This window comes from Eulemur rufifrons, chromosome 8, assembly GCF_041146395.1.
Source record: "Eulemur rufifrons isolate Redbay chromosome 8, OSU_ERuf_1, whole genome shotgun sequence".
In the NCBI taxonomy this organism is placed as follows: Eukaryota; Metazoa; Chordata; class Mammalia; order Primates; family Lemuridae; genus Eulemur; species Eulemur rufifrons.
The window spans coordinates 25,948,023-25,962,526 of NC_090990.1; the positions used below are offsets into that span (position 1 = coordinate 25,948,023).

General features: G+C 56.0%; 1 protein-coding gene across 1 annotated transcript in view; it reads right to left on the minus strand.

The window, feature by feature from the left end:
• The window catches only part of GRIK3 (glutamate ionotropic receptor kainate type subunit 3), a 216,970-nt gene extending 205,771 nt beyond the window's left edge, over window positions 1–11,199 (minus strand). The window contains exon 1 of the mRNA XM_069477688.1: window positions 11,085–11,199. Within this exon, the coding sequence (XP_069333789.1) occupies window positions 11,085–11,199 (115 nt within the window). The remainder of the gene's footprint in view (window positions 1–11,084) is intronic.
• Between the last annotated feature and the right edge of the window lie 3,305 nt (window positions 11,200–14,504).

Consider the following 14,504-nt stretch of genomic DNA (forward strand, 5'->3'; position numbering starts at 1 on the left):
GAAAAGGGGAGCCTGGCAGCGGCACGGTGGCTGACAACTGTCCTGAGCGCTCAGCCTATTAAGGATGGCACAGCAGAAGGTCCCTTCCTTGGTTCAGCTGCCGGAGAGCACAGGAGATGCCGAGGGGCAAGTGGGAAGGAGTGAGGGGTGAGGTCAGGAAAGGCAGGAAGATCGTGGTCTCTTCCTCAGTCTCTCTGTGAAGTAGACAGCTTGTGTCTCTCTCAAGAGAATTGTCATGATATGAATCAGACAATGATGTAAAGTCCAATCCTAGGCTTGGAAAAGAAGGGCCCACTCCCCCAAATACTCCAGCTCTGCCCAATAGACCATGTAGAAGAAGCTGCCGAATTGGTGTGTCAGGAGAACACCACACACATCATTAGCACCTTGACTTCACAAAAAAATCTAACGTCTTTCATGAAATCCTCATTGACAAAATGGAAAGTGTTAGACTGCATACCAGGGCAGTGAGGTGGACTTACATTCAAATGACTATATTCATCAATGCATTCATTAATTCCACAAATATTTATTAATCATCTACTATGCTAGATGCACTAGATAAAGGGATGCACGAGCCAGCTGTGGTCCATGCTGGTCCAGTACTTATCTCTAAAGTGACGGAGACTCACAATGCAGCAGGTGCTATACCGGGGTGCTGTGGGGACTCACGGGAGGGGGCGCAGGTTGAGAAAGGCTTCCTGGAGGAAAAGACATGTTCACTGAGACCTGAGTGTGAGGAGAAGTTGGCTAGGAAGGAAAGCAGAGCAGAGGCCCAGGGTATGAGAGAAGCACAGTGCCTCCTGGGGACTGAGACGTCCCACACAGGGGAGCAGAGAGCACCAGGCAAGGAAGGACAGCACAGGAGCCAGCGACGCCACCATGTAGATCATAAAGGGCCTGTGGGCGTAAGGAAGCCCGTGGGATTCTGAAGCTGGCTACAGTGTAGGGCAGTGGGTCCATGACCACTTGGAGAAAGCCAACAGACTCTGACATCGGTCATTTCCTGCCTGATGGGTTTACAGAAGGCCTAGCTGAAGGGAGGGAAGACATGTGTACCCCAGGCTCCAGATGGCATGAAGGATGCTAGAAAACAGAATGGGAGCCCCAAAAGCTTCCCTGTTCAGAAAACAATGGTTCCCAGCCCGAACCATACTATAGACTCATAACCACTTAACCTCTCTACCATGCACCCCAGGAGGGCAGCAGGGAGGAAGAAGAGGGTGTCATCTGTGCCTCCCTTCCAAGGAGGGAGCAGTGGGAATAAGCTTTGGAGGGCCAGAAACAATGCGAGAGAATAACCACCCGAAGGTGCAACGACAGAATTTACTGGGGATAAATGACAGCTTCTGCCTTTAGGCTCAAAAGATCAACTGCCAAAGGGAGGATGAGAGAAGTTATAGATCAGTGGCGATGCCTGTGGAAAAGCCCTTGTGATCTCCTGAGACCACCAGCTCAGTATAAATCAACACAGTGAAATGGCTGCTAAAAGGGCTGAAATTATCTGGGGTCATTTAACCAGACACTGAAGCTGAGATCTGAGGAGGTGACACTCTTACTGGTTTCAACAAATAAGCAGTACTGTGGTCAGCTCGCAACACCGTGCCGGAGGAATCAGGCCCCTTTAGTCGGAAGAAATGCCTTTACGTTTCTGCAGAGATACAGTGTGGGAACAAATCCGCACCAGCATCAGTGGCCGGGGTGACCACAATAGTAAGAGCAACAGATGACATTTATTGAGTGCTTAGCATGGCTGTGTTCTAAGCATCTTACATGCATTAACTCATTTAATTCTTACAAAAACCCTGTGAGGCAGGTAGTGTTGTCGTCATCATCATCATCATCATCATTATTTTGAGAGATTGAATAGTTTGCCCAAGATTATGCAGGTGGGAAGAGATGAAGGCAGCCCTCAAACGCAGGCCACTGGATTCCTGAATCTATGGACTTATCCACAAAACTAGATTGCTAAAATGTATTGAGAGCTTCCTTTGCACCAGGCATGTTAATTCTCACAATTATCCCATGAGGTGAAATCTGTTATTATCTGCATCTTACAGGTGAGGAATTCTAACGTTTCCTTAATGTTAGAAAAAGTAAGTGACTTACCCAAAGTCACACAGCCACAAGGGAAGGAATGAGAGTTTCAACTTAGACAGATGGATTTCAGAACCTACATTCTCAACATCCTGGTTATACTGCCTGCCTGAACTACAGGGAGACACATTTCAGCTTTTTTAGGGGAATATTTGCAATAAAGATCAGAGTGGGCCAAAACACAATAAAGAGTGGATGGGGCCTAAAAGTAGGCTGCTGCCTATCACAGGTGACAATCAATCAGAGACTGGATATCCACCTGCACGTAGTGAGGTCCTCCACCCACCCGGAACAGTGGTTCTCAAAGTGTGGCCCTCAGACAAGCAATTTCAGCGTTAACTGGGAACCTGTTCAACAGGCAAATTCTGAAGCCTCACCCCAGCCCCACTGAAGCAGAGGCTCTGGGGAGAGGGCCCAGCAATCTGCATTTTAATGAGTGATGCAGGTGACTCTGGTGCCCAGTAATGTTTCAGAACCAGAGGCCTAGAATGCCCCCTGGGGTACTTTCCAGTCTGGATTTGTGCTCCTTCACCATAGACAGAAAATGTGATTCCTGAAGCCCTGGGAAGTCCTTGGCTCCCCGCTCCTGCTTTTCCGCCCAATTGGGCAGCTTTTGGAATAGCATATTTCAGTTCCGCAAAGCAGATGCGGGAAAGCTTTGCAGAAGTCTCCCCCATGCCCATATTTAAAGAGCTCATCCCTGCAGTTGTTCCAAGAACTCTATAAAGCCCCTTCCGTCAGCAGCCTGTCTGCATCAGTCCCTTTAATAGCGCAAGACTTAATTGTCTCCTATGGATCGGAACCCTCTTCACAAAAACCAGAATCTTCACTCCTTCTTGCTCCTTTTTTCCCCTCTGCTATCCTTAACCACCATTCAGCATGGCACCAAAAGATTTGGAGTCAAAGCCACCACTCCCCCCGGATCTCACTCCATCTCATTATCTCCCATATGTATGATCACCATGGGGACTCTCTCCTCCCTGGCTTTTGCCCGTGGCCTCATTACCAGTTGCCTCCCAGTAGAGCCGGCCGAGTCCATCCCCTAGGGCTCAGCCTCCAGCCACAGATCCTCCCTGGTCTCCACTGGCCTGCCCAGGAAGCAACTGGATTCCCCATCCAAGAAGGGCTGATCAGGATTCCCCGAACCAACCCCTCAAGAACATCCCATAACCAGGGTCTTCCCAGCTCTGAACACACGCAAAATGCATTTCAATTCAAATGCTGCAAATGCAGGAAAGAACCGGAGCCCCATGGCTGCAGGTGTATGACAAATAATGGGCCAGAAGGAGTCTGGAGCTGACATCAGGGCATCCTAGAAAGGGCACCTCTTTGCTCCCTGGCTCGGTGGGTAATTGGCACAGGTGGCCCCACTCATTCCACTGGGGGGCAAGTGGGTCGTGTGCTCAACAGACAAACGCCGCATGCTGCGCTGCCCGGAGTACTGAGCAGTGGGGTTAGCACAAAGCAGAGGGCACATGAGAAGCAGACGGCCTCGGAGCTCAGAGTCTGATGGTGGAGGCATGGCCTTCACCTTTGGGCAGCCCTCCTTTTTTCTCCTAACATTTACTAAGTGCCAGGCACTGTGCAAAGAGCTTCATCGATAGCTCCTTTAATCCTCACAACAACCCTGTGCAGACAATACTATAAGGTTCTACCATACGAAATTTCTGTAGGTCAAAAACAGCTGAACATGGATCAATAGAACATTAACACTTCTATCTCATAGATGAGGAAGTAGAGGTTCACAGGTGGGGTGACTTTCCCAAGGTCACACAGCAAGTACATGTTAGACTCACACTCAAACACAGATCCACCACTTTTCATCAAACCCAAGACGCACCACAAAATTTTTGTAGTGAAAGAAAGAAAAATCCCGCAAGTAAACTTGGACATGACACGTGAGGCACATACCGATTTCAGAGATACGAAAATGTGGGGTGGAGGGAGTCCATCTTAGAATCAGTGAAATATATTATTTGACTCAAAAAAAAATCCATTGTGCATCTTGGCAGTGACAGGGAAGAGATGGCCTTCGACACCCTTGGGCAGGTCCTTGTCTAATGGGGGAGGCATGACACATGCTGTTAGAGAAAGCCTAGACACGCCCCAGCATAACCACAGCCAAGGTCAATGCCATTAATAAACAGGGTAAAAAGATCAAGGGAAGCGAAGAGAGGGACCTGGGAAACTGAGCTGTGAGGAGAAGGAAGTGCCAGACTTGGAGCGGGAGGCAGTGTGGACCTTGGTGGTAATTCCAGAGGAAATAAAACACAGGAAGGCAGGCAGAGGGCTCTGGGCCATGGCTGCTCTAAAACGTGGCCAAAGGGAGAGAAAAGCAAAATCGGAACGATCAGTTTTCCTCAATCCAGTCCCCTGGCCCTCAATCCCGTCTCACCTCTCCAAATCACACCCAAATAAGATCTGTCTCCAGAGCACAGAGAGAAGCAGAAGGGAACGACGACTCCAACAGCAAAGGGCCAGGATCCAAGGAGGCAGTCACTCTCACGGCCAGCTATGCAGGCACAGGGTCCCCATCTGAGACCCTGCACGAAGTCTACTCCCTGGAGGCCTCACTGGCCTCACCTTAGTCCCAGCCCTGTGCACAGACTTCTCGATCAAAAGAAATGCCCATTGCTGGACAGCATGTATGCTTTTGTGAAAGGACATCACAGCTATTTAACCCTATGGACAGTATCATCTCCATTTTACAGATGGGAAAATGGAGGCCCTGGAAAATAACATGACCCCTCTGACCATGCCCATCCCAAATCTTTCAGCTCGGCAGTGACTGAGCAATGCAGCTTCCCCCACTTCCAGAGTAGTTCTGTGCCTGGCAGCCACCATTATCCCAGGCTCCCCTTGCCCCCTGCGAGAACGAACATGGTGGACAGAGAAGGGTAGGTTTGGGTTTGGCATGGGAAAGACGCAGGCTCTTGCATCCAGGTCCACCACTCCCAACCCACGGTGTCTGTGAGTCAGCAACACATATTCCAGGGCCCAGTGGCAACAGGCCTCACCCTCGAATATTGCCCACCGGATTCAATTCCTGACAAGGCAGACTCCATTTAGAAGGTTAGGATGTGACTCTTGCTTAAAATAAAATGACCATAAAATTAGCCTGGGAGGGATGTTGGAGAGGACAGGGGATGGGACTGAGGAGGGAAAGGGGAGGGGAGGCAGGGAAGAGCAAAGAGAGCTACTTCTCCAAGCACCTTCCCTTGCCAGGTCTCCGGGTGATGCAGGTCGGGGCAGGAGGAGACACAGACACAGACCCTTGGGTTTACTCAGGGCTTTGGCAAGGTCTTTGCGGACAGCCTGGTGGCTCCCACTGGGATGTGTAGACTGGAGACCCCAGAGCAAAGGGATTCCTGTGGGTGAACTGACCTCACCCAAGGGCGAATCCATATTTTATATGGGGGCTGGATTAAAGCCTCAGGCAGAGCCCAGAAGCCAGGATGAGGCAGGATGCAGTAAATGGAGGGGTGTGTGTCCCCTGGAGGAAGCAAATCGGCCACATGCTTCATCAGCAAGGCCAGTCTGACACTGAGACTGGCACTGGTGGGCTTGGCTGTGGCAGAGCCCATTCAGCCATCCTCCCACAGCAGGACAATGCAGTCCGACCCACACAGACCATGATCTGCAACCAGAACCACAGGGGCGGGGACACTGTGTGCAACCCCTTTAAAAACTGCTGCTTTCCATCTCCAGACTGCACAGCCAGCCAAAAGCACAAGACCTGGAAGCAGGCTGACTGCAGTTCCTATCCTGCCTCTACTGCTCACTGGCTGTGTGGTCTCGGGCCAGTGACTTCACCAAGCTTGGTTTCCTCATCCAGAAAATGGGATAATGCCTGCAGGGTTGCAAAGGCTACATAAGATGAAGAGAAAAACCCAACAGCTAGATTAATTGAGCACTTACTATGCACCCACACTATTAGCCATTGTTTGAGAAGCTCTTGGCACAGTGCCTAGCCCTAGTAAGTGCACCATCAATTAGGGCCATTGTATTGTTGTTGCTGTTGTTCTATTGTTTTGATTTTGCTCCAGACCCCAGAGGCCCCCCCGCCCCCCCGCCCCCAGACAGGAGACACTGCGGCCATCTCAGCACAGGCACACTGCCCTCTGGTGCTGCTGCTGGGGAATCAGCACCTGGCGGAAGGGTGACTCCAGAAATCAAGCCCATGGCCAGGGTGTCAGCCCCATTTCCACTGGGCCCTCGGTGCATCCATCCATCCATCCATCCATCCAAAGCTGCAGCCCCCCACCCCACACCAGCCTCAGAGGACAAGCCAGAGCCTCCCCTGCTCCTGGAGCGTCAGTCCTCTCTGTGGCCAGGCAGGGCCTGGGGAGCCCCGGCTCCTCTCCGCACTGCACTGCGGAGTGAAGCACCGGTTCTCTCAGTTTGCTCTGGGGGTCCTGAGCGAGCGAGGCCCGGCTGCAGCTGCGGGAGGAAGGGGCAGGGGCAGCTGACTGTGACCGGGTGGAGGAGGCTCAGCCTCAGAGGATGAAAAACAGTCCCAGTCGCTGAGCATACACCCGCCTCCCCCAAAAGAGCACCCCCTGCAGCCCTGCAGCCTCTGCTGCACATGGCCTCGTACCGCCCCCAAGGGGAGGGTGAGTTCCACCGCCCCCAAAGGAGGGGCTCTGTTTCCTGGGGCCGGGACACAGCGTGCCTGTGGGAACGCGGGGACTCAGGGAGGCTCAAAGGCTCCACAAAGGATCCTAAAAGCAGCCAAGCAGCCTTGCTTTCCTGGAGGAGTGGGGGATAAAGAGCCGCCCCACAAAGTCCTTTCAAAATAGCACAGTGGGCTGGACTTCTGAAGTCAACTGTGGTGCCGGCCCACAGGGGGATTGCAGGTGACCTTGGAAGAGCCTAGTCTGGCCAGGGTGCCTGGCTCACCTTGCAGAAACCACCTCTAAAAACCCCAGGTCATCCTGACGTTAAAAGACTGTTTAGCGCAATGCAAGGCAGGCATCAGGAAGAAATTAAACTCCAGCTCGACAAGGAGGAAAGCCCAGGCTGACAGAAGCAGCTGGGCTGAAAAGTGGAAGCAGAAATTCCTCAAGTTAATGCTTTCTAAGGCCCCTCGGGCCACTCCCAGGTCTTGTCTGAAGCTATTTACTTCCAGGGGGGAAAACCCTATTGATCTTCATTCAGCTGCTGTCTGCTCCGACAAGGCAGCGATGTTTCAGCGCATCACCAGTCACTGCAAGAAATCTCTCATTGTTTTACACGCAGCAGCTCCCAAACTCAACGTCCTCAACGTTCAGGACAATTGGGGTGAACTGATCAGAGGAGCTGCAGAAGGGGGCTGGTCTGGGAACTCCAGGGGAGGGGCCTCACTGCCCTGGGATGGGCTGCTGTCACCTGCTGGGGCCCTGTACATTCAGAAAACTCAGGACCTCGCTGCTCTGTTCTGCTCTGTCTGTAGATGCTCAGAAAGCGCAGAGCTGGGCCAACCCTTCCCTCCCACCCTCCGTACACAAACACACACACACACACACACACACACACGCGTGCGCGCGCGCACACCCCTGCTTTATGTCTCTGCAGTCATTTGGCTTCGAACCTCCCCACTGGCTGGCTGCAGACTGCCACCATCCACTCAAGCTCCTCATCACACAGAAGAGCTGGCGAGGCTTCCCCAGCTGCGCCACCACTGTCTGGTTCCCTTTTCAAATTCCAGGCTGGCCCTCAATCCTACATATGTCTGTAACGTGAGGGAAGAACTAACCATGAAACCTGCAACGGCACTAATAGTTCCCACCATCCAGCACTAAAGGGAACTTTCAAACCACCTTAATCCCAACTATTAAGGCCAACTCAATAGTGTACAGATGGAGAAACTGAGGCTTGGAGTCAAAGAGAGAGTGTGATTTGATCCAGGTGGCCCAGTAAACTAGTGACAGAAAGAGCAGAAAACCCAGACCTCCCGGCTCCAAGCACAGCACCCCTTCCACTTCAGCTTCTAGGTCATGTAACCTGGAAATCCAGGTCCCCATAGGAGGTTACAGAAGCCCACTTGACTGAGAGAAGAACCCACACATTAAACTGCTTTCTGTGAGTTAAGACCAGGATCCGTGCAAACAATAATAACGATGATAATAATAATAAAATGCAGAACAATATGCCTTGAAAACCTTCAATGAGCAACACTTGATAATCACAGGCAGAATACATCTTCCACATATTCATATAAAATAATCAATGATCATTTTTTCCTGCAGACTACAATCCAATTACTCTCTCTCCCTCACTCTCTCCCTCACTCTCCTTTGTTACTTGCAAACCATCCAAGCAATCAATGCCTTGACCTCTCCCTCTGATAGACACAATTACAAAAAGACAGAGCAATGCAATTCATCTATTCAAGATGGATTGTTTGAACACTCTGTCACACTGCTGAGCTATCCATCTCCTTGTCTAAGAGGAAATTTCAGCCCCCAAAAGAGGCACAAAGAGAGAGGGCGGGTACAGTGCTCCCGGGCCCAGAGAGCCCCTCGCACACCTGCAGGAAAACCCTCTCCGGGCTGGTGCTCAGTGATGCCTGGCTGTTGGAGAAGGATTCGGCTCCAAGCTCGGCTGACTGAGGCACCAGTCTGGGAACCAGAAACACCCAGCACACTCCAGAGCCCAATTTCCAGGGCCCCAATTCCTGCAGCCCCAGCCAGAGCCCTGAGATCCCGGGAAGTGGGAGTGGGGGGCAGGTGGGAAAAGGGAGATGGCATTGGGCCCAGCCAAGGCAGTGGGTTTGGGTTTCAGCATGACATTTCTCAGCCTCTCTCTCTCTTTCCCTCCCCTCCACCCTGCCATGTCCACTGTACTTCCCTGGCTCCAGCTAGGGTTCCAGGGACGGAAGGACAGAAAGTCAGCTCCCCAGGAGGCTCTAGAGAAGCCCAGAGGCCTCAGAGCCTTCCCATCCTCCACCCAAGCTGGCACCGCTCCGGCGGTCACGTTTGGCACCAGCACAGCACCCCAGGCCATGGGCTGGAAATCAAATGGGGCAGGGCTCTTGGATATGAATGGCCTGGGCCGACACGCTAATTAATCCTGGGGCTTAATACGAAGAAGATTAGAAGAGAGGAGGGCTCTGCCATCCTTTAATTGCATTATTACACGCTGAACCCAAGAAAGGGTGGGCAGGCTTGGGGATGTGCTTTTCCTCCAGGCTGGGAGGAACTAGCCCAATTCGATCCCACAGTAAGAGGGGGCAGGTAAGGATACATCATCCTGTGCCTTTTCAGTTCATCTCTCTGGGGCTGCCCTCCCCTGCTCCTGTCTTTCCGGGCCTCCAAAGACTTCTATCCCTGAGGCTGGGCTGGGAGCACACCCGTCCCATCCCTGTGGAGGAAGGACCAAGGTAGAGGCACCTACAATTCATGCGAGGAGCACATAGCACCCAATGAGTCCCCCCTTTTTCCTCTCAAGGGCACCCTACCACTCAGGCCCCCAAGAAGCAGAGGGAAAGAGAGAAGGAATAAAGGAAGTGCCTGCCCCTGGAAGGGTACCAAGCTGGGTGCTGGGGCAGGCAGAGACACGGAGATAGAAGGCATTTTCAGCTTGCCAGGGAGCAGACTGGACTGCAAAGGGTTAAGCCTGACCGTGAGGGCTGTCCCCAGAGTCCCTCCCGTGCCCTGCCTGTGCCAGGCCTCCTCTGCCTCCCAAATCGGCCTGCCAGGGTCCTGAGCATGGACTGAGAGACCTGAGAGTGTGGGCAGAGCTGAGGACTGTGCTCTGCCCCATCCAGATATGAGTTCGAGAGGGTCCGGCTCGCGGGAGAGAGCTGGGGAGGAGACAGACCCTCTGGGGTTTCTGATCTCCTCCTAGGAAAATCTCAAATCTGGAAACCAAGCCCGACACGGCTTCCCGGCACCCTTTCACGGCGTTGGCAGCCCAAGGTCCGCCCTGGAGAAGAGCCGCAGAGGAGGAAGGTGGCCCTGGCTCGGCAGAGTTCTGCTCGCCTTGTGCCAGACGCCGGTGGTGGGGCCTCGTGAACCCAGGCGGCCCAGGTCTCTCCGGCCTGGCGGCGGGCGCAGGGCTCGCCGTGATGGAGGCTCCGGCGTAGCCCAGCCGGGCCCAGCCCTGCCGGTCGCCGGCCTGGGACGCGCAGCGCCCCGGCACAGCCCAGAGCGCTGCCCGCAGGGTGCTTTGGGCGGCCACAACAAAGTTAAAGCCCGGAGTAAGAGTCTCCGGCGAGAAGAGACGCGGAGAAGCCCCAGCCTCAAAATGCCGCGCGCAGCCCTGCCAGCCGCCGCCAGCTGCGGAGGGATTCCGGCTAACTTTCCAAACCACTCGCAGCCCTCGGCCGCCTCCTCTGCTGCGCTGGGCGGCCTCCTCGCTCCCTTCCCCCACCCGCGCTGCCCTGGGCGCAGAGGCCCGGGCCCCGAGGGACCCGCTGGAGCGAGCGTGGCGGGGATGGCCCCTCCCTGCCCCACGCCACGGGGCTGAATGGGGGCCACCGAGGCCGAGGGAGGCCACCGGAGAGGAGACCGGTTGCCCTCGTCACGCGAATATGTGCCCTGCGCCCCCGCCGCGGCCGCTGGAGCTGTGCCCGAGGTGGGGGCGAGGGGCCCGAGGGGAGCGAGAAGGGGAAAAAAGAGAAGTTGGCGCCTTCCCCAGGGTTCCCACTCGGCGGAGAAGCCGGATCCCAGAACTCGGTCTGCTGCCGGTCATGCTGGCAGTCGCCGCGAAATGCGCCCGCGACTCGGGCTGGGACTGGAACCCTTCGCCACACTCCGCCAGGTCTGACCTCCCAGGAGCGCGCTAAGGGCCCCTCGCCCGCTGCGGCCCGGCTGCCTCCTCCCCAATAAGTAAGGCCCTTGACCCCGGCTTTGGAACTTTGTCCTCACCGGGACAAGCCTCCAGGTGGTTACCGGCTCGGCAGCCCGGAGAGAGGTTGGAAAAATCTCCCGGGATCGCGTTCAGAGGTCCCCCATTCCCGCCCCCGCCCAGGCACACGGAGACCCCCGGCTCCAGGGAGCCCTTACCGATCCGGATGACGTGGGGCATCCCGCGCGAGTCCGGGATCCAGAAGGCGCACACGAGGAGCCCGGCCCAGTATTCCCAAACCAGACTCCGGAGGCGCCGCCAGGGAGCGGTCATCGTTGGGCGCCGCCGAGCGTGCCCAGGGCGCGGCCGTGGCGGGCTCCCTGGGGCGGCAGCTCTAGGCGCGGGCGCGCAGCAGCCCCTGAGGCGCCGCCTGGCCCAGCCGCCCGGCTCCCGAGCGCCGCTGCGAGTGGGGGGCGCCCCGCGGCGCCGCGCACATCTTACTGGGGGGCCGCCCCGCTGGCGCCCGCCCCGCCTGGCTGCCGCCCACGGGCCGCCCGCGAGTGAGGCTCCTGGGCTCCGCCCGGGCTCTGCTCGGACTCAGCTCCGGCTCCGGCTCGCGTCGGCTCGGCTCCCGCGCGGGCTCCCACCTGCCCCGGCTGCCGGGCGCTGGCGGGCGGGCTGCACGCGTCTCCGGCCGCTCCTCCTCCAGCCGCCGCCGATGCTATCGCCCGGGCTCGCACAAAGCCCCGGAGTGGAGTTGCACGCGCGCACACACTCCCTCCCAGCCCCCTCCCCCGCGCCCTGCCTCCCGCCTTCCGCGCCGCCCGCCGCCCGCGCTCCCTCCGCGCACTCCCCGGCGCACACACACTTCACACTCACACCCGCCGAGGCGCACACTCGCGCTCTCACACCTGCGCGGGGGGCGGGGAAGGGGACCCTAGACTCGCTTTGGGGGGCCTCCCGGAGAACGAGGACTCTCCTCGCTTCCCAGACGTCCCCATCCGCCCTGCCGCCCCCAGTCCCTTCAACTGCGAGGGCACCGAGCCCGGGAGCCAGGCGTGGAGCGCGAGAGCTGGCACCGCGAGCTGGGAGACGGCGGCAGCCCAGCGGCCCGACCAGCTGGAGGAGGCGCGCCCGCCGGGAGCAGCGAGACCCGGAGCCCGCCGTCTGCGGAGCCTCGCCTTCCAGCTCCCACGCGGCGGGCGCTGGCTGGACGGCAGCGGCGGGAGACTGACCCGGGGCCCGATTTCCCTCCCCAACCGCATCGCTCCTGGCAGCAGAGTTGGGGCTGGGGATGGGGGAAGACAGAATTCAAAGAGAACTATCTACGCTGGGCCAGGGCAGCTGCAGGGGCTGGTAGGGGTGGGAGAGCCCAGGCCAGGCCCCCTGCTGTGGAAGGCAGGGCTTGACCGCTCCCGCAACTCCCGGGGCTTCGAGGAAGACCGCTAACGCCTTAGATGAGAGGGGCGTGTGCGCCGGCCCCGCTCACTCTCGGCCCTCTACCCCAGCCGTGCAGGAGGGATTGCTGCCCCCTCCCTATTGCTCCTGGGAGAGCATAAAAAGAAACTGTAAATTTCCGTGGGGCGGAGCAGGACCCGTGGGGGAGCAAGCTGAAAGGGTTAAAGAAACGTTGTTTATTAGCAATAATAAATTTTTTTTCAAGTGGCGCTGGGTGTCGAGGGAAGGGAAGGGAAGGGCTGTGGAGCGAGGCTGGAGCAGGAGGCTGCGGATTACGCAGTTAGGCGAGTTTAATGACCTTTTTGACAGAGACAAAGCGGTACCGATACAGTAGATAAATAAACGGATCTGTCACCGGGCAGCGGCTAGGCTGTGTGTGAATTTATTTTTCTCATTTAAATAATTTGATCTATTCCATCATTTCCAATCTCTCGCATTTGCCAGCTGTCTGGTAAGAGCATGGCCCCCAACATCTGAGGAGCAAATCTTTAATTTTCTTACAAATATACTATGAGTCGAGCTCTAAGCCGCCTGTTAATTTCCCTCTTTTCTTTCCCTCCCTTCCTGGGCTCAGGGGACCGTGGCATTGTGTGGGGATATGAATATGGCAGTGTGGCCAATCCCGCCAGTGAGGGAGGGGACTCCACATAGTGCCTGAAGTGGAGGAGGAGAGGCTCCCCGAGCTCCCTGCGAAAGAACAGAGAGAGGTGTGCCCACCCTGAGGACATCCTCGAAAATCCAGCAAATGGAGGTTACCGGTGTCGGTCTTTGCCAAACTTGGGCCTCCCTCTCCCTGGAGCAGGAGCGGCTGGTTTCCCAAGCAGCCACTGGAAAATGTCGCCCCGGGGACCAGAGGGAAGGACAGGCAGACCAGAACCAGAGAAGCAGCAGCTGCCACCTCTTGATAGAGGGTACCGTCCCCAGTGGGCAGCAGCCAGAGGGGAGTGCGGGAGAGGGGAGCAGAGGGCCACGCCCTCCAGGATACAGCTGGGGAAGCCTCCTCATTGAAGGCTCGAACCCCCTCCCCATGGCCTGCCTATCAGCCTCCGCAGCTGGTTTCCTTGCCCCTAAAAACCAAAAGGCCTGGCTGTTCCCTACGGAAGAAAATTGTTCTCCTGGTGGAGATGGAAGGGGACCTGAACTGGAAGCAAAGGACGTGGGCTTAAAAAGGCATCGCCAACAGTGTCCAAGGCTGCTTTAGGGATGGGGCGAGGAGGGGAGAGCCTGGGTGCTAATTCTGTATGGGCTGTCCTGCAAGCTTGGCAGGGAAACGGAAGAAGCAGAAAGGTACAGGTGTGGCTCGCAGGAATGAGCAGATCTGAGGCCAGTGGGAGGGAGGGAAGAAGGATGGGGAGCAGGAAGAGGAGGAGCAGCCTCCAAAACAGCTAGCACGAGAGCGGCACTAGAGAAGTGAATGGATGAAGGCACGTGGGAATCTGTCGCCCCAAGAGGATGGCAGTGTGGCCCTGTCACCTGCGAGCCCCTCAGCACCCCCAGGGAAGCAGAGCAAGCCGGGCTTGCTCCTGCTGCATCCCAGAGTGGGCGGGAGTTACCCAGCGTGCTGCGGATGGAGGCTTTTTTCTGCTGCCACGTAAGGCTGTGGTGGGAAACAGCCTCCCAGCTGCACAGGCTGTGGGCTCAGTCCCTGGTCTTGGATGCCCAGCTGCAACCCTGGGGTCAGAGAGAAGCTGCAGTCCCCAACCCAGGACTGGGCCTTATTCTTGACCTATCTGCAAGCCATTTTGTGACACAGAGGTTTTCCCAAACTGACAGCAGCCTGTTCCCTCCCAGCCAGAGGGAGCGGGGATGCATTGCAACAACAACAGCAATGATAATAATGACCACTAGTATGTATTTATTATGTGTTTTCTATGTTCCAGACAACATACTCACTACCTTACACGCATCACTTCATCTAATCCTCTCCACAACCCACTATGATAGCATCTCTGCTATTTTTCCATTTTACAGATGAAGATTCTGAGCCCCAGAGGGGTTAAGAGGTCCAAAGTCACACAGCTAGTATGTGATCTTTCCTTCTTCCCTGCTTTTTCCTCCCTCCCTCCCTCCCTTCCTTCCTTCCTATCTTCCTCCCTTCCTTTCTCCCTCCCTCCCTCTAGAATTTATTGGGCATCACTGTTTGCCACGCACTGTGGATGAGGATCCAAGGTGCATATACA